General features: G+C 38.2%; 1 protein-coding gene across 5 annotated transcripts in view; it reads left to right on the top strand.

Annotated features, from left to right (window-relative positions):
* The window catches only part of UGGT1 (UDP-glucose glycoprotein glucosyltransferase 1), a 112875-nt gene that overhangs the window by 45300 nt on the left and 43411 nt on the right, over positions 1–24164 (top strand). For all 5 annotated transcript variants that reach the window (XM_081581066.1, XM_081581065.1, XM_081581064.1 and 2 more), the window contains exons 18-19: positions 6735–6899; positions 20889–21009. In XM_081581066.1, the coding sequence (XP_081437192.1) occupies positions 6735–6899; positions 20889–21009 (286 nt within the window). The remainder of the gene's footprint in view (positions 1–6734; positions 6900–20888; positions 21010–24164) is intronic.

Genomic DNA, 24164 nt, shown 5'->3' with positions numbered 1-24164 from the left:
TAAAGCATAATTACATCAGGAAGGTTGCTTTTTTCCTCCCATCTTCAATATTAAAGTGGCTATGTAAAAACTCACCAATATTGATAAGTTTTTAAAAAAAATCCTTGATGATGGGACAGCTGTCACAATATGGTCTATTAAAATTGTTTCAAACAAAGTTAAGACAACTGAACACTACTATAGCTACCTCTGCTCTCTTCTGGTTTCCACTTGAATTGTGTATCTTTTTTATCCTTTCTTTCACTTTTGAGTTTTTTTGTGTTCTTAAAGCTGCAAAGAATTGTAGGCTTATACAGTTGGGTCTTATTTTTTAATCTATCCAGCCATTCTGTACCTTTTGATTGGAGAATTTAATACAGTGAAAGAGTGATTATTGATAGGTAAGGGACATTAATACCATTTCATTAGTTATTTGAGGCTAATTTGTATTTCCTATTTTTTTCTTCCTCTCTTGCTGCCTCCCTTTGTGAACTGATGATTTTCCGTAATGGTATGCTTTGGTTACTTTCTCTTTATCATTTGTGAACCTACTGTAGATTTTTGTTTTGTGGTTACTACAAGTCTTACATGAAATATTTTGTAGATATTAACAGTCTCTTTTATTTTGATGCTTTAACTTTAATCACTTATAAAACTACTTTTTTATTCCCTCCTCCTTTTTATTTTGGACATCGCAGTTTAATTCTATATTGTATGTGCTGTGCTGTGCTTGGTCGCTCAGTCGTATTTGACTCTTTGCGACTCCATGGACTGTAGCCCGCCAGGCTCCTCTGTCCATGGGGGTTCTCCAGGCAAGAATACTGGAGTGGGTTGCCCTGCCTTCCTCCAGGGGATCTTCCCAACCCAGGGATCGAACCCAGGTCTGCTGCATTGCAGGCAGATTCTTTACCATGTATATTTAATAGCAAATTATTATAGCCTTAGTTACTTTTAAAACTCTTGTCTTTTTTTTTTTGCTTTTCGTCAGCATATTCTTTATACTGAAAAACAGAAAGATGGAGTTTCATGTGTGAACTGCATCATCTTTAGAGGGGAATTCAAGCGACTCTATGTTCTCTTTGAGCGTGGAGGTCATTGCTACAAAATTCATGGTTGAGGGCTCTCTCATGCTTCATCTGAATATTCTTGTCATTTGTAGAGTTAAATTTCTTTAATTTCTTTTTTCTTTGATGCCCTCTGACTGGATAATTGCAAAGTTTCTGTCTTTTAACTTGTAGATTTTTTTTCTTTTACTTGATTTCACTCTGATGTTAATGTTGTATTGTTTTTTTATTTCATTCATTATATCCTTCAGCTCCAGAATTTCTGTTTGGTTCTTTTTTATGCTCTCTCTCTCTTTGTTAAAATTCTAATTTTGTTTGTGTATTGTTTTCTTGATTTTACTGAATTGTCTTTCTGTGTCTTGTAGCTCATTGAGTTTCCCTATAACAGCTGTTTTGAATTCCTTATTGTGTAAATTGCAGATTTCCATGTTTTCAAGATTGGCTACTGGACGATTACTGTGATCCTTAGGTAATGTTATAGTTTCTTGAATACTTTTCATATTCATTGCATTTTTATGTTGTTATCAGAAGTGACTGGTAGCAGTCACTTCTCCCAGTCTTTGCTCTCTGCTTTGGGAGAAAAATACCTTTCATTCCAGCCATATTAGGAATTCTGAGGCTTTCTCAGAACATCTGTGGGTATACCTACTCCATGCTATTGTACCGTTTTGTGCAGATTTCTGAAGCTTGTTTAACTCCTCTTGATTCTATAGTGCCCCGGGACAGGGGAGCCTGGTGGACTGCCGTCTATGGGGTTGCACAGAGTCGGACACGACTGAAGCAACTTAGCAGCAGCAGCAGCAGCCAGGCTGGGTGCTGACAGGCCCCTGTTTTTTGTTTTTCCCAAAGTGGCACTACAGCTCAAATTTTTGTCTGTTTCTGGCCCACGGATTGGACTTTCTGTATGTCCTCATTAGCCATTGGCGAAGTTCACTCTTGCTGCCGTTATCAGGATTGTACACTGGGAGCCAGCCACTGTGTGCAGGTTTATGTGGGAAAAGGTGTGTAGAGCACTGTAGGGTGCCCATGAGCCATCTGGGGGGGATCTGTGAAAGAGATGTCCTGGGTGGCTCTTGGGTGGGCTTCTTGATGCAGTAAGTAGGATCTGCCTTCCTTAAATGCCCGAAGAGCACTGTCTGCTGCTCTCCCAGCTTCTTCCCACTTGGTGAAGCTGCTCACAATTCTGTATTCTGGATGGGGCAGAACAGCATGAGCCTCTTTGCCAGCATCTCACATAGCTGGGGAAGCTGAGTGCTGATCCTTTGCTCTTACTTCCCCTGTAGAAGAGATCGTAGGCTCAGAAGGTCTCTTGTGTCCCTAAGCTGTGCTGACTTGGGAGGAGAGTGATATGAATAAAGTCAGACTGTTTCTCTTAGTCTTGCTAGTGTGTCCAATGGACAAAGTCCTGGAACGTCTCTGCTGGAAACCTAGACTTTCTTTGGCATCTTATCCATGGGTGATTGCTTAAGATAGTTGTTCCCAGGAATTCCCTGGAGCCAGCTCAGAGGCCAGTGCAGAGGCCACAGCCATTGTCAAAGTCCGTCTGCCTGTTACCTGCTGCATGGGTGGGCAACACTTCTCCCGGGCCACTTGGCATTTGGTGCTGGATTCCAGAGGTCCCACAAAGACACTTTTGCCTGTGGATGGATGCCAAATCATTGCTTTTCTGTGAGGGAGGCACTAGTGAGGGATTTCTTATTCAGCCGTGAAACTGATGTAACTCCTTTGTGTGCTTGCTCAGTCACTTACTTGTGTCCAACTCTTTGCCACCCCATGGACTGTAGCCCGCCAGGCTCCTCTATCCATGGGGTTATCCTGGCAAGAATACTGGAGTGGAGTTTCATTTCCTCCTCCAGGGGATCCTCCTGACCTAGGGATCGAGCCCACATCTCCTGCATCTCCTGTATTGGCAGGTGGATTCTATACAGCTGAGCCACCTGGGAAGCCCCCACATCACTCCTGCCTCAGTGTTAAACCTCCCTGGTTTAAGGAATATCCAGTTGGGTTTGAAGTTGAAGCTGGTCATGAGGTCTACTCAGTTTAGAGTGAACATGTATCCATTATTGTATTGCAACCTTTTGTTCAGTCACTTTCCTTTTATTTTTTTAATAAATAATATTGATATGGGCACGTGCTGGTGATTTTTTTCACACTTTCACAACCAACATGAGTAGTACTCTGTAGAAAAAGAAAAAGTGAAATAAAAGGAAAGAAGGGCCACTTTGAGAATATTTGAGGAAATTAATGGAATTTTCTCATATTTCACATTTGGAAAATGTTTAACTTTGATTTTCTATCATTCTGTTGAAGAAAAAGTATGTGTTGCCTTTTTTATTGTGGGTGATTGCTATATCAAAAGGAATTGCTTGAAAACATTGAATACAGTGGACAAATTAGAGGAAAGGGTGTTATTTTAATATTTATAATATATCTTATTGATAACATATTCTTTAATGATATATATGCAGAGTTGGATGTATTAGAGATTAAGGACATATTCTATAACATTAATGGTTTTAAAGCATAATAATGTGAGAAGGAGTATTAAGCTTCTAGGCCATGGATTACTAGTACCATAATACCTGTCCTGTATACTAAAGCCTCCCAACTTGCCTTTTTAAACTTGAAAAGGCATATGTTAATAGACTGCTAAAACAATGCTTGAAACATAATTGTTACATTAAAAGAAATGATAACATTCTAAAATTTACCTCTTATGATCAATTTATCCTGTGCAACAGATAATCAGTTATTGCATCTTTTTGAATTTTCATTTATATTCAAATGAATAATTCACTCTTGAAATACAGGCTTTCAGTGATAGCTAATATAAATACATAGATAAAAAATAAGAAAATAGCATACTATTTTGCTGTCATGTTTCTTCCATATAGTGCATGATTAGCAAGCACTATTAAAGAAATACCTACTTCTGAAGAAAAATATATTAAATCTAAAGTTCTGATTTCATTTAGCAGGTTATACATTGATTGAAAAATGAAGAAACTCTCTCACAACCAATATTGGCTTTGTGTATATGTGTGAAAAATGTTTCAAAAAGCAGTGTCCACTGCAATAAATTTGAGGTGATCATTCTTTTACGTCTATTGATAAAGAAATTGATCAATAAAAGAGATAGATATCATTAAGAATTTAACATTTAGCTCTTTACATTTATAAAACAGTTTCATCTAAATAAGTGTATAATCTGTATCTGCATGCGTATGTGCTAAGTTGCTTCACTTGTGTCCAGCTCTTTTTGGCCTATAGCCTGCCAGGCTCCTCTGTGCATAGGATTTTCCAGACAAGAATACTGGAGTGGGTAGCCATTCCCTTCTCCAAGGGATCTTCCTGACCCAGGGATCGAACCCAGGTTTCCTGCATTACAGCAGATTCTTTACTGTCTGAGCTACCAGGGAAGCCCAATCCGTATCTAACTTTCCCTAAATAAGGTTCACAGAAAATGGTATTTTCATGTTTTCTTTTATGCACTAAAATCTTGATTTTGCTGAAGAATCAAGTGAGAGCTCCTCAGTCGTTTCTCCCATTTGGCCATTTGCCTCATCTGTATTGGTTAGTGGGCCTTCTCATATAAACAGGTCGTAATTTCCTAGCTAAGTAATCGCATACTTTCAAGAGAAGGTTATTGTGTGATTCCCAGAAATCCGAAGAATCTAATGATCAATAAGATTTTTTAATTTTTTAAGATTTTTGCAGGACATGTACCCTTCATATGAAAAAGCCCAAGGAAAATAGATTTTTTTGAAAAGAAGGAGTAAGTGCATGTTTTTTAAGGAAGAAATGAGTATAATTGGCAAATGTTATTATACTTACAAATATCTGGGTCTTATGTTATAAATATGAAGCCTTGTTTTCTTCTATGTTTGATATCTGAAAGAAGTAATTGTTTCTAAAACTAGGGAGTACAATTAAAGTAGATCTTTTGAACTGAAGAGCATATAGTCTGATAGGTGCATATTTGTATCTTTTAAAGCCAAAGTAAGAAAAGTTCTAAATTATTATGCCAACATTTTACCATTGACATATTAACTCTGAGTCTTTATTAATCTCAGTTATCTTTTATGAATGACTCATTTGTGACTTTGTCTGTAATCAGTGTTTCAAAATTATGTATAATTAGCATTTTTAGTGATCAGTTTCTAGACATTCTCACATAAAAGTTTTAAGTGTGACTCGTATTATTGGCCTGCATTCTGTTATTTAGTCTGATAATCTTTTTGCAGGTTGTGAAAATGGAAAGTCAAAACATCTCCCTCCCACTCTTGACTTTTACTCAGTTACCACTTTCAGGGAAAGCCAATGTTACTTATTTCCTATTGTCACTGAGAGTTATAATGTGGGTTTTGTTTTGTTTTCTTGGGGAATCCGTCTCTAAATTTTCAGAGCTCAAAGTGTATTAAAATTGGGTATCTAGGAACTTCTTTGAAATAGGTGAGATGTCAAAGAACAGAATTAATGTAAGTTTTGGGGGTATACATTTGAAAAATTTTAACAATGGTATAGAGAAATGGCAGAGATCAACCTAGAATGGTATAGAGAAATGGTATAGAGAAATGGTGAGATCACAGTCTTTCTCACTGTGCCTATTATAGTCCATCATAGAAGTCTGTAGTATCATTTACCACTGTGGCTAGATCTGAAACTAAGCTTATGACTGGTATTAGTTACCACATTTTTCTATTCGTGCTATCTAAAAAAGGTGATATACTTTAAATTTCTGCTATTTTCAGAAAATATCAGTTATAAGATGTTTAACAAGAATGTCTTATGAACTTTTTATGTCTTGGGTAATAACATAGTTTTTACTCTAAAAACTTAGTCTTGAGTCTGTGGTTGGTATCTGGAGGAATGTACCTATATTGATTGTCAGAAAAGTCTCAGATACATTTGTTCACCTGGTATTTACCTGCCAAAGAACTTCTGTCCTTGAGAAGAAAAAAAAGATTGAGCTTAGTACATTATAGAGTGATTTTTTGAGCACTGTCTTTTCACCAGCCTTGTGTTGGTTTCTGTAGGTGTAATTTCTTTTTTAGTGATATGGACCCTTTTAAATTTAGAATTGGATGTAAATATTTCATCTCAGGTTATCTGCCCAGGAGCACTAATAATTTATGACAGTCTACAGTAGTGCCACCCATTATGGGAGTCTCTGGCCACATGGGCTTTTAAAATGGAAATTAATTAGTTTCCTATGCTTAATAGCTACATGTGGCTAGTGGCTACTGCATTGAACAGTGAAGATAGAATATCTCCATCATTGCAGAAAGGTCTGTTGTGTAGTTTGGGCTGTAGTATAATAATTCAGATCTGTTAGCCTGGGCTGCTTAAAATTACCCTCATCCCCACCTTCAACCACTTCTTGATTTATAAGGTTTTGTGGTTTTATTAAAACTCAGTAATTTAAACTCAAATTTACCTAGTAGGATATTAACTATGATGTTCTTTGTATATATATATTTAAATTAATTTTTATTGGAATATAGGTGATTTACAATGTTTTGTTATGTTTTTCATATATTTTTAAAAGAATTTTCCTATAGTTATTTCTTGGATTCTGTATTTCTGTTGATTTTCTTTTTCTTGTTAGAACATGTAAGTGTGAAAAATACGCTTGTTCCATTTTTCTCAGGAATGACAAAAATATACTATTTGTGGTCCCATGTGTTTCAGGAAGCAAGAAGTTACTATGAGCAGACTGGAGTTGGTCCACTGCCTGTTGTCCTATTCAATGGAATGCCCTTTGAAAAGGAGCAGCTAGACCCTGATGAGTTGGAAACCATTACAATGCACAAAATCCTAGAGACCACAACTTTCTTTCAAAGAGCAGTGTACTTGGTAAGTAGTGTTTCAGGTGTTTCATTTGAAAGAGAATGGTTTGCTTACATTTTTGTAGTCTCTGTATTAGGCAGTAAAATTCTTTAAGTATCACTGTTTTCTGTACCACTCTCAACTGATTTGTAGACTGCTAGCAAATTCTGAGAGTGAAAATATTCATGAGACTTCTGTACATTGTTTTTGAAATAACTAATTTTATTGGCTTTAAGATTAAATTTTATACTAAAAATTCTTAAGAATTAGCCATTCTAAGAAACCTTTATTCTACTTCTAAGGAATTTTGACATAGAGAAATTCAAATATGCCATATGTGTGTGTGTATGAGTAGTTATTGTTGACATATAACTTATGTGCCATAAAAGTCAACCTTTTAAGGTGGACATGCTATAGGTTTTAGTATTTACACAGAATTATGCAGCTGTCACCTTTGTCTAATTTCAGAACATTATTACCCCTAGAATAAACCTGACACCCAGTAGCAATTGCTTCCCATTATCCCCTACCCTACCCTCTGGCAACCATCAATCTGTTTTCAGTCTGTGTGGGTTTGCCTATTTGGATAATTTATATAAAGGGATTCATGTAATATATGGTCTTTTGTGATTGATTTCTTTTACTTAGCATAATGTTTTCAAGATTTATCCTTGTTGAAGCACATGTCAATACTTCATTCCTTTTTATCACCAAATAATAGTTCCTCCAATGGACAGACCACGTTTTGTTTGTGCATTCATCAGTTGATGCATATTTGGGTTATTGCCGCTTTGAGGCTACTGTGAATAATGCTGCTGCTATAAGCGATCATGTAAAAGTTTTACTGTAGACATGTTCTCAGTTGTCTTGGGTATATACCTAGAAGTGGAATTGCGTGCCTATATAGTTCTATTTTTAACAGTAATTCTGTTTTTAAGAGAGCTGCCAGACTGTTTCCCACAGCAGCTGCATTCCTATCAGCAATGTATACAGGTTCCATTTTCTATAATTGGTATTATCTGTCTCTTTGATTATAGGCTGGTGGGTGTGAAGTGGTATCTCATGGTGGTTTTGATCTGCGTTACTCAAACATGAATGATGTTGAGCGTTGTTTCCTGTGCTTATTCACCCTTTGTTTCCTCTTTGGAGAAATGTCTCTTCAGATTATTTGCCTGTTTTTAATTGAGTTATTTGTTTTATTAATGTTGAATAAGAGTTATTTATGTCTTCTGGATATGAATTACTTATTATTATATGTATATAATTGTCAAATATTTTCTTTCATTTTCTGGTTTGTCTTTTTACTTTCTTGGTAGTGTTGGTTTACTTTTTTTGTTGTTGCTTGTACTATTTGTATCATATGTAAGAAACCTTTACTTAATCCTAGGTAATGAAGATTTCTATGTTTTCTTCTGAGTATTTTATAGTTATTTCTCTTAATGTTTAGTTCTTTGATCCATCTTCAGTTAATTTTTGTATGTGGAGTGAGGTAGGAGTCCATTTCTTTTTCCATGTCCAATTTGAGACATGCAGCTGGATATCTTTTTGACTATTCAGTTAGCTGCCCCAGTACCATTTTTGAAAAGAATAGCCTTTCACTGTTAAATTGTCATGGTACCCTTGTCAAAAATAAATTGCCCACTAATGTATAGGTCTATTTTTAGACCATCTGTTGTTTCCATTAACCTACTTTTCCTATGTAAGTACCTCACAGTCTTGATTATCATCATAATCAAGTGTGAGTTTTCCAACTTTGTGTTTTTCTATTTTTAAGAATGTTTGGCTCTTCTGTGAATATTAAATATATAAACATATGAATGTGAAATATATAAATGTATACTGAAGCAGTCACTGTGATAGCAAAGAATGAGAAATAATTTAAATATCCAACAATATGGTGGAACACAATGGAGCCATTAAAAAGACGTTAACTAAGACTATCTAAAGATATGTCTACAACATGTTACCATGTACCAGCAAATGGATTATATAAGGTAGTGTGGCTAGGCTGATCTTATTACTGTGTATATGTGAATGTGTCTGGGTAGGTGGCATAAGTATGTGTGTGTGTGTGTGTGTGTGTGTGTGTGTGTGTGTTAGGCTGGAAATGTGCTTAGTCACTCAGTCATGTCCAACTCTTTGTGACCCTGTGGACTGTAGCCTGCCAGGCTCCTCTCTCCATGGGAGTTCTCTAGGCAAGAATACTGGAGTGGGTTGTAGTGCTCTCCTCCAGGGGATCTTCCCAACCCAGGGATTGAACCCAGGTCTCCCACATTGCAGGCACATTCTTTACCATCTGAGCCACCAGGGAAGCCCAGGCTGGAAATAAATAACTCAGATGAGCAGCTTTTTCATGGACAGCTTGGCAAGATCATGGATGATTATTTTTCTTTGAACTCTGCTGTATTTATCATATTTTCATCAATGAATATGTACTATGGTGCTAATTTTCAGTAAAGAAGTTTTTTAAAAAGCCCTAGCTTGTTTACCACCTGACAGGAAAACTGCTCAAGCATAGAGAAAAACAATTGCTTTACAGTTTTAAGATTGAAATTATATTAAAAAAAATCAGATTTGAGTTCAAAGTGAGCTTCAGACAAGATAATTATGTGCCCACTTCCCTGGTGGCTCAGACGGTAAAAGTGTCTGTGTACAATGCAGGAGACCTGGGTTTGATCCCTGGATCAGGAAGATCCCCTGGAGAAGGAAATGGCAACCCACTCCAGTACTCTTGCCTGGAAAATCCCATGGACGGAGGAGCCTGGTAGGCTATAGTCCATGGGGTTGCAAAGAGTCAGACACGACTGAGCAGCTTCACTACACTTGTGGTTTTAAAACTCATTGTGTAGTTTTGAATAACCATTACAAATTTCAACTCACTATTTGCTAAAATGAATATTTTTAGAAAGCAACTTTTCCAAATCACATTGATTTAAATGAACACCTTTGGTTTTCAATCTGCTCTTTTCACTGGGCTTTTCTCTGTGGTCAGACATGCCCCATCTGCCATTTTGCATCAGGCCAGCTTACAAGACAGTTGCCTATAAAATTTGCAAAATCCCTAGTGAAATTTGATGAACTAAAACCTTAATTAATCAGTCACGTAGGTCTTTGTTTTTTAGGAGAAAGATCAAAGAAAGAGGAAATAAAATATTAGAGACTTAAAACTGACAAAAAGCCCCTAAAACTCAGCTTTACACGTGTGCTTTGTGCTTGTTCCATATTCAGATGAATCTTAAAATTCCAAACACAAACTAGAAAAAGCAGTTGAAAGAAGATTAACATAGCCCAAAATCTCTGATTTAGCCACCGTGTTACCAGTCTTTAATACATACACAAAACACGTGCATGCACATGTGTATATATACTCATATATCTGGGAGGAAGGTGATGGCTGGGGGTGGTGCCTTCCTCCTGGAAGTTTGTACCTGGAGTATTAATATTTGAAATGTACTGACAGTTTTTAGTTTCCGGAGATGGAGGCATCATTTCTCCTTTGGAGTAGAGTTTTAATGTTTCTAGAAAAAGTCCCAGTCTGGGCTGTTTAGTTCCCAAATATAAAGGACTTAGCTCATATTCTGAGAGAAAATGTCAGGGTCACCATAAATATCACTGTTGCTGTATACTGTGACATGGCTACTAATGGAAACGAGGCTATTCTTTAGCCTGACTGTGCCCTTAATGCATTGAGGAAATGATTTTTATATAAATAAAACTTTGGATTGGACTGTTAGTATTCCTTAAAAAAAAAAAGAAGGTTTGGCTCTTCTGTGTCCCTTTCAATTCCCTATGAATCTTAAAATAAGCTTGTCAGTTTCTACCAAAGAGAGGCCATTGGGATATTAATAGTAATTGTGTTGAATCTGTAGATCAATTTGGGGACTATTGACATCTTAACAATAGTGAATCTTCCAACCCATGAACATAGGACGTATTTCCATTTACTGTCTTTTAATGATGTTTCGTAGTTTTCAGTGAAGTCTTACACTTTTGTTAAACTTATTTCTTAGTATTTTATATTTTACTCTTTTTGATGCGATTGTAAATGCAATTGTTTCTTTAATTTTGGGGTAGTTTATTTGTAGTGAATAGAAATGCAATTGATTTTTGTATATTGATCTTATATGCTACAACCACATTGAACTTGTTTATTAGCTCTATTAGTTTTTTGTTTGGGTGTGTGTAGATTTCTTAACATTTTCTGTATAGAAAGCATTGTCATCTTTCAAATGACAATGGCATGTCTAGAGTGGAACTCTTGAGTTTTTCCTACTTATAGTATGTTACATTTTGTTTTGTTTTTTACAACAAATTACAGTATTTCTACTCTCTTAGTTTTCTGCTTTTCAAGACATCAAAATATGACTTACTGTACAGATATCTCAGGACCCCAAAGCAATGTATAGACAGAAAAAAATCTCAGTATACTTAAGGATTCTCAGTAGCTTGAGAGGGAAATCAAGGTCTGGCATTCTTATAAATGATGATTATTAAGACTGATCAAATGGAAAGACTCAAATGATTTGTCAGTTTTGAACTGTGTATTTAATTATTGAAAAATTCCCATGGTTATTGTCATAAAAGTAAAAAAAAAATCTCCCTCTGTATATAGTCATCCATCTACCCACCTTCCAATAATAGGTAATTGCTGTTTTAAGTTTCTTCTGAGTTGTTCCAAAACATTTTTGTATCTATATGCTAACAATGAAAATTTACTCTTTCCTAACCTTTATTCAAAGTGGTAACAAATTACTAATACATAACTATACTATACCTTGGTTTTTTTCGCTTAACAAAATACTTATTATAGTTCAGTTCAGTTCAGTCGCTCAGTCGTGTCCGACTCTTTGCGACCCCATGAATTGCAGCACGCCAGACCGCCCTGTCCATCACCAACTCCTGGAGTCTACCCAAACCCATGTCCATCGAGTCGGTGATGCCATCCAACCATCTCATCCTCTGTCGTCCCCTTCTCCTCCTGCCCCCAATCCTACCCAGCATTAGGGTCTTTTCCAATGAGTCAACTCTTCGCATGAGGTGGCCAAAGTATTGGAGTTTCAGCTTCAACATCAGTCCTTCCAATGAACACCCAGGATTGATCTCTTTTAGGATGGATTGATTGGATCTCCTTGCAGTCCAAGGGACTCTCAAGAGTCTTCTCCAACACCACAGTTCAAAAGCAAGTCTTTCTAATTTGGTGTATAGAGTATTCTCAGTTTTTTTAAGATAGCCATATAGTGTTTCATTAGTTGGTCTCAGTAAGCAATTTTGCCCCTCTTGGCAGCACATTTGGCAATATATGGAGATATTTTTTGTTGTCATAGTTCGGGGAGGAAAGAGATGCTACTGGCTTCTAGTGGGAATGAATCAGGCTTGCTGCTAAACCTATTGCAATGCTCAGGACGTCCCTTCCCTTCCAAAACAGCAGGATATCACCTCCCTTTCTAAAGAGTTATCTAGTCCAAAATGTCAATAGTGCTGAGATTGAAAAACCATTTTGTGGATATACCCTCACTGTGTTTCTCAGATATGTAAATTAACATTTTCCATCCATTCTGGAAACTTTTTACCCTTTATTTCTTCTATTAGTCTTTTGGTTTGTGATGACTTCTGACACCACACAGCCCAGAGTTAGGACATAATCCTAACAGATTAAGGACATAGTCCTTCACAAGACTGTCTTTATTTTAGACACTAGACACAAGTTCAGAGATCCTCAGGCCACCCTTACTTATGATCCAATAGCTACGAATGCAGGTGTTCCCTCAGTTATGATAATTTGCTAGAATGGCTTACAGAACTCAGGATGGTGCGGTTTTTACAGTTAGCATTATTAAAGTAATAGAATATGTATCAGAACCAGCCAAAGGCGGAGGTGCACACAGCAAAGCCTTGGAAGGCTCCAAATGTAAAAATTCTATATCTTTTCCCTATGACGCCAGGTTATATTATCCTCCCAGCTCTTTGATGTGTGATGACATGTGGGATATAATTGTTCTGCAGTTTGTGGGTCGTCTGCTTGGTGGCTCTTTGGTGGGGTTAATGGGTACCTGCTCCAAGAGGATTTATGCCACAGGCTGTGTGACCCAGATCTGCTGCACGCAGAGCCCCTGCCTCTGTGGCAGGCCCCTGCTGACCTGCACCTCCACAGGAGACACTCAAACACAGGTCTGGCTCAGTCTCCGTGGGGTCTCTGGGTCCTGGTATCCACAAGGTTTTGTTTGAGCCCTCCAAGCATCTCTGGTGGGTATGGGGTTTGATTCTAAACGTGATTTCACCCCTCCTACTGTCTTGCTGGGGCTTCTCATTTGCCTCTGGATGTGGGGTATCTTTTTTTGCTGGGATCCAACATTCTCCTATCAATGGTGGTTCAGCAGTGAATTGTAAAAAGAAAAACAAATGCAAAAGGCAAAGTGGTTATCTGAGGAGGTCCTTATAAATAGCTGAGAAAAGAAGAGAAGCTAAAGGCAAAGGAGAAAAGGAAAGATATACCCTTTTGAATACAGAGTTCCAAAGAATAGCAAGGAGAGATAAGAAAGCCTTCCTCGGTGATCAGTACAAAGAAATAGAGGAAAACAATAGAATGGGAAAGACTAGAGATCTCTTCAAGAAAATTAGAGATAACAAGGGAACTTTTCATGCAAAGATGGGCACAATAAAGGACAGAAACGGTATGGACCTAACAAAAGCAGAAGATATTAAGAAGAGGTGGCAAGAATACACTGAAGAACTATACAAAAAAAGATCTTCACAACCCAGATAACCACAATGGTGGGATCACTCACCTTCAGCCAGACATCCTGGAATGCAAAGTCAAGTAGGCCTTAGGAAGCATCACTACCAACAAAGCTAGTGGAGGTGATAGAATTCCAGCTGAGCTGTTTCATATCCTAAAAGATGATGCTGTGAAAGTGCTGCACTCAGTATGCCAGCAAATTTGGAAAACTCAGCAGTGGCCACAGGACTGGAAGAGGTCAGTTTTCATTCCAGTCCCTAAGAAAGGCAATGCCAAAGGATGTTCAAACTACCGCACAATTGCACTCATTTCACATGTTAGCAAGAATGCTCAAAATTCTCCAAGCCAGGCTTCAGCAGTACGTGAACTGTGAACTTCCAGATGTTCAAGCTGGATTTAGAAAAGGCAGAGGAACCAGAGATCAAATTGCCAACATCCATTGGATCATCGAAAAAGCAAGAGAGTTCCAGAAAAATATCTACTTCTGCTTTATTGACTATGCCAAAGCCTTTGACTGTGTAGATCACAACAAAGTATGGAAAATTCTTCAAGAGATGGGAATACCAGACCACCTTACCTGCCTCCTGAGAAGTCTGTATGCAGGTCAAGAAGAAACAGTTAGAACCGGACATAGAACAACAGACTGGTTCCAGATTGGGAAAGGAGGACGTCAGAACTGTATATTGTCACCCTGCTTATTTAACTTATATGCAGAATACATCATGTGAAATGCCGGGCTGGATGAAGCATAAGCTAGAATCAAGATTACTGGGAGGAATATCAATAACCTCAGAAACGCAGATGACACCACCCTTGTGGCAGAAAGTGAAGAAGAACTAAAGAGCCTCTTGATGAAAGTGAAAGAAGAGAGTTAAAAAGCTGGCTTAAAACTCAAAATTCAAAAAATGAAGGCCATGACATCCAGTCCCATCACTTCATCGCAAGTAGATGGGAAAACAAGGAAACAGTGACAAACTTTATTTTCTTGGGCTCCAAAATCACCACAGGTGGTGACTGCAGCCATAAAATTAAAAAATGCTTGCTCCTTGGAAGAAAAGTTATGACCAGCCTAGACAACATATTAAAAAGCAGAGAGATTACTTTGCCAACAAAGGTCCATCTAGTCAAAGTTATGGTTTTTCCAGTAGTTATGTATGGATGTGAGCGAAGAATTGATGCTTTTGAACTGTGGTGTTGGAGAAGACTCTTGAGAGTCCCTTGGACTGCAAGGAGATCCAACCAGTCCATCCTAAAGGAAATCAGTCCTGAATATTCATTGGAAGGACTGATACTGAAGCTGAAGCTCCAATACTTTGACTACCTGATGCGAAGAACTGACTCATTTGAAAAGACCCTGATGCTGGGAAAGACTGAAGGTGGGAGGAGAAGGGGACGACAGAGGATGAGATGGTTGGATGGCATCACCGACTCAATGGACATGAGTTTGAGTAAACTCCGGGAGTTGGTGATGAACAGGGAAGCCTGGCGTGCTGCAATCCAAACAGTTGCAAAGAGTTGGACATGACTAAGCAACTGAACTGACTGAACATGTCGGGTATTGCCATCCAGGGAAGTTCAGTCAAGTTTTGGTGTCCAGAGTTTTTACTGGGGCTTCCTTATGTAGCTGCTGATTGAAAGCTTTTAGGTTTAATTAGGTCCCCAGTTGTTTTTTGTTTTTATTTTCATTATTTTCCGGTCAAAAAAGATCTTGCTGTCATTTATGTCAAAGAGTCTTTTTCGTGTGTTTTCCTTAAGAGTTTTATAGTGTCTGGTCTATACATTTAGGTCTTTAATCCATTTTGAGTTTATTTTTGTGTATGGTGTTAGGTAGTATTCTAATTTCATTCTTTTACATATAGCTGTCCAGATTTCCCAGCACCACTGATCGAAGAGGCTCTCTTTTCTGCACTGTCTATTCTTGCCTCTCTTGTCATAGATTAGGTAACACAGGCATGTGGGTTTATCTTTGTACTATCTATCCTGTACCATTCGTCTATAGTTCTGTTTTTGTGCCAGTACCACATTGTTCTGATTACTGTAACTTTGTAGTATTGTTTGAAGTCAAGGATTCTGATTCTTCCTCCTCCATATTTCTTTTTCAAGATTACTTTGGCTATCCAGAATCTTTTGTGTTTCTATACAATTTGTAGAATTCTTTGTTGTAATTCTGTGATGAATACCATTGGTAATTTGATAGGAACTGCACTGAATCTGTAGATTGCTTTGGGTAGTATATTCATTTTCACTACACTGAGTCTTCCAATCCAAGGACATGATATATTTTTCATTCTGTTTGTGTCCTCTTTTGATTTATTTCATCAGTGTTTTATAGTTCTCTGAGTTCAGGTCTTTTGCTTCCTTAGGTAGATTTGTTTCTTGGTATTTTATTCTTTTTATTGCGATGGTAAATGGGATTGTTTCCTTAATCTCTCTGTCTATTCTTTCGTTGTTAGGAATGCAAGTAATTTCTGTGCACTAATTTTGTATCTTGTAACTTTACTTCTATTTCATTGAGTATGCTAAAGCCTTTGACTGTGTGGATCACAACAGACTGGAAAATTCTTAAAGAGATGGGAACGCCAGACCACCTTACTAGCCTCCTAAGAAACCTGTATGCGGGTCAAGAAGCAACAGTTAGAACTGGATATGGAACAAACTGATATCAAATTGGGAAGGGAATACATCAAGGCTGTATATTGTTATTCTGCTTATTTAACTTAAATACAGAGTACATCATGGGAAATACTGGGCTGGATGAATCACAAGCTGGAATCAAGATTGCCAGGCAAAATATCAACAACCTTAGATATGCCACACTAATGGCAGAAAGTGAAGAGGAACTTAAGAGCCTCTTGATGAGGGTGAAAGAGGAGAGTGAAAAAGCTGGCTTAAAATTCAGCATTCAAAAAATGAAGATCATGGCATTCAGTCCCATTGCTTCATGGCAGATAGATAGGGAAACAATGGAAAGAGTGACATACTTTATTTTTTGGGCTGCAAAATCACTGCAGATGGTGACTGAAGCCATGAAATTAAAAGATTCTTGCTTCTAGGAAGAAAAACTATGACAAACCTAGACAGCATATTAGAAAGCAGAGACGTCACTTTGCTGACAAAGATCCATCTAGTCAAGGCTATGGTTTTTCTAGTAGTCATGAATGGGTATGAGAATTGGACCATAAAGAAGGCTGAGTGCTGAAGAATTGATGCTTTTGAACTGTGGTGCTGGGGAAGACTGCTGAGAGTCCCCTGGACACAAGGAGATCAAAGCAGTCAATCCTCAAGAAAATCAGCCCTGAATATTCATTGGAAGGACTGATGCTGAAGCTGAAGCACCAGTGCTTTGGCCACTTGATTGGAAGAACTGTCTCATTGGAAAATAGCCTCATGCTGGGAAAGATTGAAGGCAAGAGGAGAGGATGGAATGATTGGATGGCATTCATTTACTCAATGGCATGAGTTTGAGCAAACTCCGGGAGATAGTGAAGGACAGGGAAGCCTGGTGTGCTGCAGTACATGGAGTTGCAGTCCAGAGTTGGACATCACTCAGTGACTGAACAACAACAGCAGCCTCACCATGTTCACTGATTAGTTCCAATAGTTTTCTGGTGGAATCTTCAAGGATTTTCTGTGTATAGTACTGCAAGCAGTGACAGTTTTACTTCTTTTCCAATTTCCAATTTTCATGAAGGTGATCTAGTATATGTGACTGTGGAAACTTATAAACTTTCACACTGAAAATATTTCATACAAAACCATACTTCAACATGATTTTCAGGGGAAATAGATGTGAATCAAATATACACAGTCAAGTCTTTAAAAAATCCATTCAGGCATCTTCTGTGGCTACTAATCTCAAGAGCAATAACTCACAAACAAAATCTCAATACAGGATTTTGAAAGACAAATCAAAAAAGCCTAAAATGTTCCTGAAACACTTGTCATCCTTTTATTTCTTTTTCTTCTCTGCTTGCCATGACAAGGACTTCTAAAACTATGTTGAGTAAGAGTGGTGAGAGTGGCCATTGTTGTCTTGTTCCTCATCTTAGGGGAAATGCTTTCAGCTTTTCACCATTGAGAATGATGTTTGCTGTGGGTTTGTCATATCTGGTCTTCTATGCTCATTTTCTGGAGAGCTTTTTTTTTTTTTATTGTAAATGGGTGTTGGAGAATTTTGAGCATTACTTTACTAGCATGTGAGATGAGTGCAATTGTGCGGTAGTTTGAGCATTCTTTGGCATTGCCTTTCTTTGGGATTGGAACAAAGACTGACCTCTTCCAGTCCTGTGGCCACTGCTGAGTTTTCCAAATTTGCTGGCATATAGAGTGCAGCACTTTCACAGCATCACCTTGATGAAGCTGGTTTTAGAAAAGGCAGATGAACCAGAGATCAAATTGCCAATATCCGCTGGATCATCGAAAAAGCAAGAGAGTTCCAGAAAAACATCTATTTCTGCTTTATTGACTATGCCAAAGCCTTTGACTGTGTGGATCACAATAAACTGTGGAAAATTCTGAAAGAGATGGGGATACCAGACCATCTGACCTGTCTCTTGAGAAACCTGTATGCAGGTCAGGAAGCAGCAGTTAGAACTGGACATGGAACAACAGACTGGTTCCAAATAGGAAAAGGAGTACGTCAAAGCTGTATATTGTCACCCTGCTTATTTAACTTATATGCAGAGTACATCATGAGAAACGCTGGGCTGGAAGAAACACAAACTGGAATCAAGATTGCCGGGAGAAATATCAATAACCTCAGATATGCGGATGACACCACCCTTATGGCAGAAAGTGAAGAAGAACTAAAGAGCCTCTTGATGAAAGTGAAAGAGGAGAGTCAAAAAGTTGGCTTAAAGCTCAACATTCAGAAAACTAAGATCATGGCATCTGGTCCCATCACTTCGTGGGAAATAGATGGGGAAACAGTGGAAACAGTGTCAGACTTTATTTTTTGGGGCTCCAAAATCACTGCTGATGGTGATTGCAGCCATGAAATTAAAAGACGCTTACTCCTTGGAAGGAAGGTTATGGCCAACCTAGATAGCATATTTAAAAGCAGAGACATTACTTTGCCAATAAAAGTCCATCTAGTCAAGGCTATGGTTTTTCCAGTGGTCATGTATGGATGTGAGAGTTGGACGGTGAAGAAAGCTGAGCGCCAAAGAATTGATGCTTTTGAACTGTGGTGTTGGAGAAGACTCTTGAGGGTCCCTTGGACTGCAAGGAGATCCAATCAATCCATCCTAAAAGAGATCAATCCTGGGTGTTCATTGGAAGGTCTGATGTTGAAGCTGAAACTCCAATACTTTGGGCACCTTATGCAAAGGGTTGACTCATTGGAAAAGACCCTAATGCTGGGTAGGATTGGGGGCGGGAGGAGAAGGGGACGACAGAGGATGAGATGGTTGGATGGCATCACCGACTCGATGGACATGGGTTTGGGTAGACTCCGGGCGTTGGTGATGGACAGAGAGGCCTGGCGTGCTGCGATTCATGGGGTCACAAAGAGTCAGACACGACTGAGCGACTGAACTGAACTGAAATGGGTGTTGAACTTTGTCAAAAGCTTTTTCTACACCTTTGAGGTGATCATATGATTTTTACTCTGTGTTAACATGATATATCATATTGCTTGATTTGCATATATTGAAGAATATTTGCATTATGGGATACGCAGATGTGTGAGATTCAAAGTGTGTGCTGCTGCTGCTGCTGCTAAGTCGCTTCAGTCGTGTCCGACTCTGTGCGACCCCATAGACGGCAGCTCACCAGGCTCCGCCGTCCCTAGGATTCTCCAGGCAAGAATACTGGAGTGAGTTGCCATTTCCTTCTCCAGTGCATGAAAGGGAAAAGTGAAAGTGAAGTCGCTCAGTCGTGTCCAACTCTTAGCGACCCCATGGACTGTAGCCTACCAGGCTCCTCCGTCCATGGGATTTTCCAGGCAAGAGTACTGGAGTGGGGTGCCATTGCCTCTATACAAAGTGTGTATAGAGGTATAAATGAAGCAAAACTGTCACTTAAACATCCCTGTTCCTCACTGTTCATTTTTCTTTCTGTGAACAATCACTGTGTGTGTGTGTGTGTGTGTTTGTAGGTGAGCTCCATTTAAAGGTATGTATAATTTTGATAGATGTTGCCAAATTGCCCTCCTTCAGTTAGGCTTTTATAATAGAGACCAAAGTAATATACATGGGCTTACAGCTATACTGAGTTATCGAGTACCTTTGTAAGTCTTTTGAATTGTGTAGTTGGTTTGTATGCTCATTATTGGCTTATAGTTTGAGATTTTGATGTGAGTTATTGCTCTTGAGATAAGTAGCCACAGAAGATGCCTGAATGGATTTTTTAAAGACTTGACTGTGTATATTTGATTCACATCTATTTCCCCTGAAAATCATGTTGAAGTATGGTTTTGTATGAAATATTTTCAGTGTGAAAGTTTATAAGTTTCCACAGCCACATATACTAGTTCACCTTCATGAAGTACAAGTGTTTCTATAATGCGAGAAGTATGGAAGGGAAGAGTTCATGATAAATGATTTCTTTTTCCCCAATGTAATCGTGACCCTAGAAATACAGGATTATTTGGATGCCTGAGATTGAAAAAAGCTTGGGGCAATTTTTTTTTTCAAAGTATATTAACTGCTTTAGTGAAGTCATTTGGCTTTCTTCTTTAGAGAGAAGCTTACTGTGAGTAGATCTCAAGATGGATTTTTGCTTGTGTTAACTCCAGTTTCTCAAGCTTGCTTGTTTCTGTGGCAAGATTGAATAAACATGGTTTTGCATTTCGTATGCACTTCTCATTTGCTCTGTGGCTTTGAGTAAGTTATCTAACCTTTCTGTACCACATCTTGCTCACATTGTTGAATGGATTAGAAATACTGTACATAAAGAGCCTTGCTTGGCAATGACAAGAACCTATAATGGGGTAACTTCTATTTTTAGCTGTTACTAGTATGTCAGAAGATAATATAAAGTTAGTGATTTTTTTAGTTCCTAATAAATTGCTATTGATCAGTGGCTCAGTGGGTAAAGAATTTGCCTGCAATGCAGGAGACACAGGAGACGCAGGTTTGATCACTAGGTCGGGAAGATCTCTTGGAGGAGGAAATGGCAACCCACTCCAGTATTCTTGCCTGGAAAATTCCTTGGACAGAGGAGATGGCGGGCTACAGTCCATGGGACCATAAAGAGTCTGACACGACTGAGTGACTGAACACTACTCATATTTGTTTAATGTGCATCTTACCTGCATCCTGTTTCTTTTTTTCCTGTAGGGTGAGCTGTCCCATGATCAGGATGTGGTAGAGTATATCATGAATCAGCCAAATGTTGTTCCACGAATCAACTCTAGGATTTTGACAGCTGAGCGAGAATACCTGGACCTAACAGCAACCAGTAAGTAACATTTCAGGACACTTTAGGCTTTTTTGATTTGTCTTTCAAAATCCTGTATTTATTGGATTGTAATGTTCAGAAGATAACCCAAGATTGTGACACAATTTTGTTTAAACTCTTTGTACCTTGATTTCATTATATGAGCCTCTAAATTTACAAGAGTTTCCTCCAGAGGAGAGAAACTCTTCCTGGATAAATCTTTGTAAACTCTGAAAGTTATTCAGTGTCTTTTAAATGCCAGCTCAACATAGGCACTAGATGGTAGGAATGGTCCTGGATTACTGACTTTCTTACAGTCCTAAAGCTCTTAAGCAGCTGTTTTCTTCCTAATTCTGGTGTCAGTTTCAGCAATAATGTTGACAAATATCTCAGAGAGCTTTACTCTGTGGACTTAAGAATGCTTTTTTAACAAATAAAGCTTCATTGAGAAATATCATACTTGCCATAAAAGTCAACCTTTCGAAGTGTACAGTTGTAATGTGTACTGTTTTTGGTATATTCTCAAAGTTGTGTGATCATCACACTATCTAATTTTAGACTCCTCCAAAAGAACTGATGTACCCCATTAGTAGTCCATCTCCATTTCCCACTTCTCCTGTCCTTCAGCAACTTCCTAATTTAGTTTCTCTTTCTGTGGATTTTTCTGTTCTGGATATTTTATATAATTGGAAGTTTTTTGTGACTGGCTTCTTTCACTAAGCATGAAGGTTTTTAAGATTCATCCACATTGTAGCCTGTCTCAGAACTTCTTTTTTATGACTGATTCATTTTCCATTGTATAGACAGGCCATACTTGGATTATCTGTTCCTCAGTTAATTAATGTTTAGGTTGTTTCCACAAGAATACCTTTTTGTAGCTCATGAAACTGAATACCAGAAAAACAAACAACCCAGTCAAAAAGTGGGCAAAATATATAAACAGATATTTCTTCAGAGAAGACATACAAATGTCTAGTAAACACATGAAAAGATGCTTAACACCACTCATTATTAGAGAAATGCAAGTCAAAACTACAATGAGATATTACCTCATACCAGTCAGAATGGTGGTCATCAAAAAATCCACAAACAATAAATACTGGAGAGGGTGTGGAGAAAAGGCATCCCTTTTGCACTGTTGGTGGGAATGTAAATTGATACAGCCACTGTGGCTGAAATTGAAAAAGGTACATGTACCCCAATGTTCACTGCATCAGTATTTACAATAGCTAGGACATGGAAGCAACCTAGATGTACATCAACAGATGAATGGATAAAGAAGCTGTAGTACATATATACAATGGAATATTACTCAGCCATATAAAGGAACACATTTGAGTCAGTTCTAATGAAGTGGATGAACCTAGAGCCTATTATACAGAGTGAAGTAAGTCAGAAAGAGAAAAACAAATATTATATATTAATGTATATGTATGGAATCTAGAAAGATGGTACTGATGAACCTATTTAAGGGCAACAGTAGAGACACAGACATAGAGAACAGACTTGTGGACATGGATGGGGAGAAAGGAGAGGGTAAGATGAATGGGGAGAGAAACATGGAAGCATATACACTACCATGTGTAGAATAGATAACCAATGAGAATTTGCTCTATGACTCAGGGAACTCAAACTGGGGCTCTGTAACCACCTGGAAGGGCAGGAAGAGCAGGGAGGTTAAAGACGGAGGGGACACACGCACACCTGTGGCTGGCCCATGCTGATGTGCGGCAGAGGGCAGCTCGATACTGGGAGGCAATTTTCCTTCAGTTAAGTAAGTTTGGAAAATGAAAAACAACAACAACAACAATGCCTTGTTAAGAAGTTAACCCCCGGTGCAGTTTCTTCTTTTGCCTTTGCTGGCGACTATGGAGGCCACTTTAACAAACTGCAGGAAATAAAATAGAGATGTCATTATTTGCTCAGGAAATCTCACTGGGGAAGAAAGGATATGTGTAATGCTGAAGTCAAAACCAAGTGTATTTGTTGTGGTAGTTGAGTATGATAAATATGTAGATCTATTTGTGATTGGTACTTTATGGCAGCTATCTCTGTTCTACTTGAAACTAAATTCCTTTTCTTTCAGGCAGAAGAAAATGGTTAAATATAGGCAGAGGAAAAATTCACATGTATGCTTATATTTGAAAAAAAAAGTAGTTAAGAAAAGACTTTTTACCAGGAAAATTAGTAGTGCAAGGCTGGCAGTATTATGAATCTTCGTCCTGTTTGTTGTTTCTGTCATTTTAAATTAAGCTGTAAAGAGTTATCTTTGGAGTACTGATGAATAAGGAACATAAAAACAGTTCTGTGTTTTGGGATATCTTTCTCCACTGAATGTTAACAGTCCTCAACTGTGACATGATGCTAGTCCACAGTGGCAAGGACGTAGTTTGCTTGGTGAGAATTTTGAAGCTGTCAGTGAAGGAGTAACTAGCATCCTCCTAACCCAGTGGTTATAGCTCCATCATCTACACTGGTCTTGGCCTTTGCTGTCCTGGAACTTAAGTTTTAAGGCCATGGTGCTTCCTCCCCTCCCCTGCATATAGCCAGCAGTATGAATGGACTATGTCTGTCGTAAATTGCTTACCTTTACTAGACCATTGATTGAGCAGATAGTAGGCCCTCTGTGTGCTTTGTTGAATGAAAAGATAGATGGGTGAGTGGGTGTACACCAATAGATGGGAGGGTGGGCAAGCAAGCTGTGCTTGGAGGATAGGGCACAAAGCAGGGTGTTTGTATTGGGGTGTAAGTAATGCAAAGACCTGGGATGATTGCTGGAGATAGAGGGTTTATGATACCGGGCTGGAGACTACTTTGTAGGTAGGAAGAAATTACAAAGTATTTAGAACAAGAGAGTGACTTGATGAAGCTGGAATTTTGTTAAGAGTGATCTGAGGGGAAATGATTAATAAGAGCAATTGCCCATAGGCACTAATAGGAAAAATATGTATCTAAAAATGACCTCTTGTTTCTTTTAAGGTTAAAAATGTTATTATGATATACATGAAATAACTAAAATATGAGTTTTCTTATATTTTCTCTCCCATTTATCCCCTCTTATCCCCAAATAGAATAGGGAAGAGTTTACTGCAGGGATGGACTATGGAAAGGAGAGATGAATTTTAAAGAGTTAAAAGATCATCCTCTAGGTATAAAGTGAAAGAGTAGGAATAGAA

Source organism: Giraffa tippelskirchi, chromosome 3 (assembly GCF_054371585.1).
Source record: "Giraffa tippelskirchi isolate mGirTip1 chromosome 3, T2T-mGirTip1v1.2.pri, whole genome shotgun sequence".
NCBI classification, from domain to species: domain Eukaryota; kingdom Metazoa; phylum Chordata; class Mammalia; order Artiodactyla; family Giraffidae; genus Giraffa; species Giraffa tippelskirchi.
This window is presented reverse-complemented; position numbering and strand designations above follow the sequence as displayed.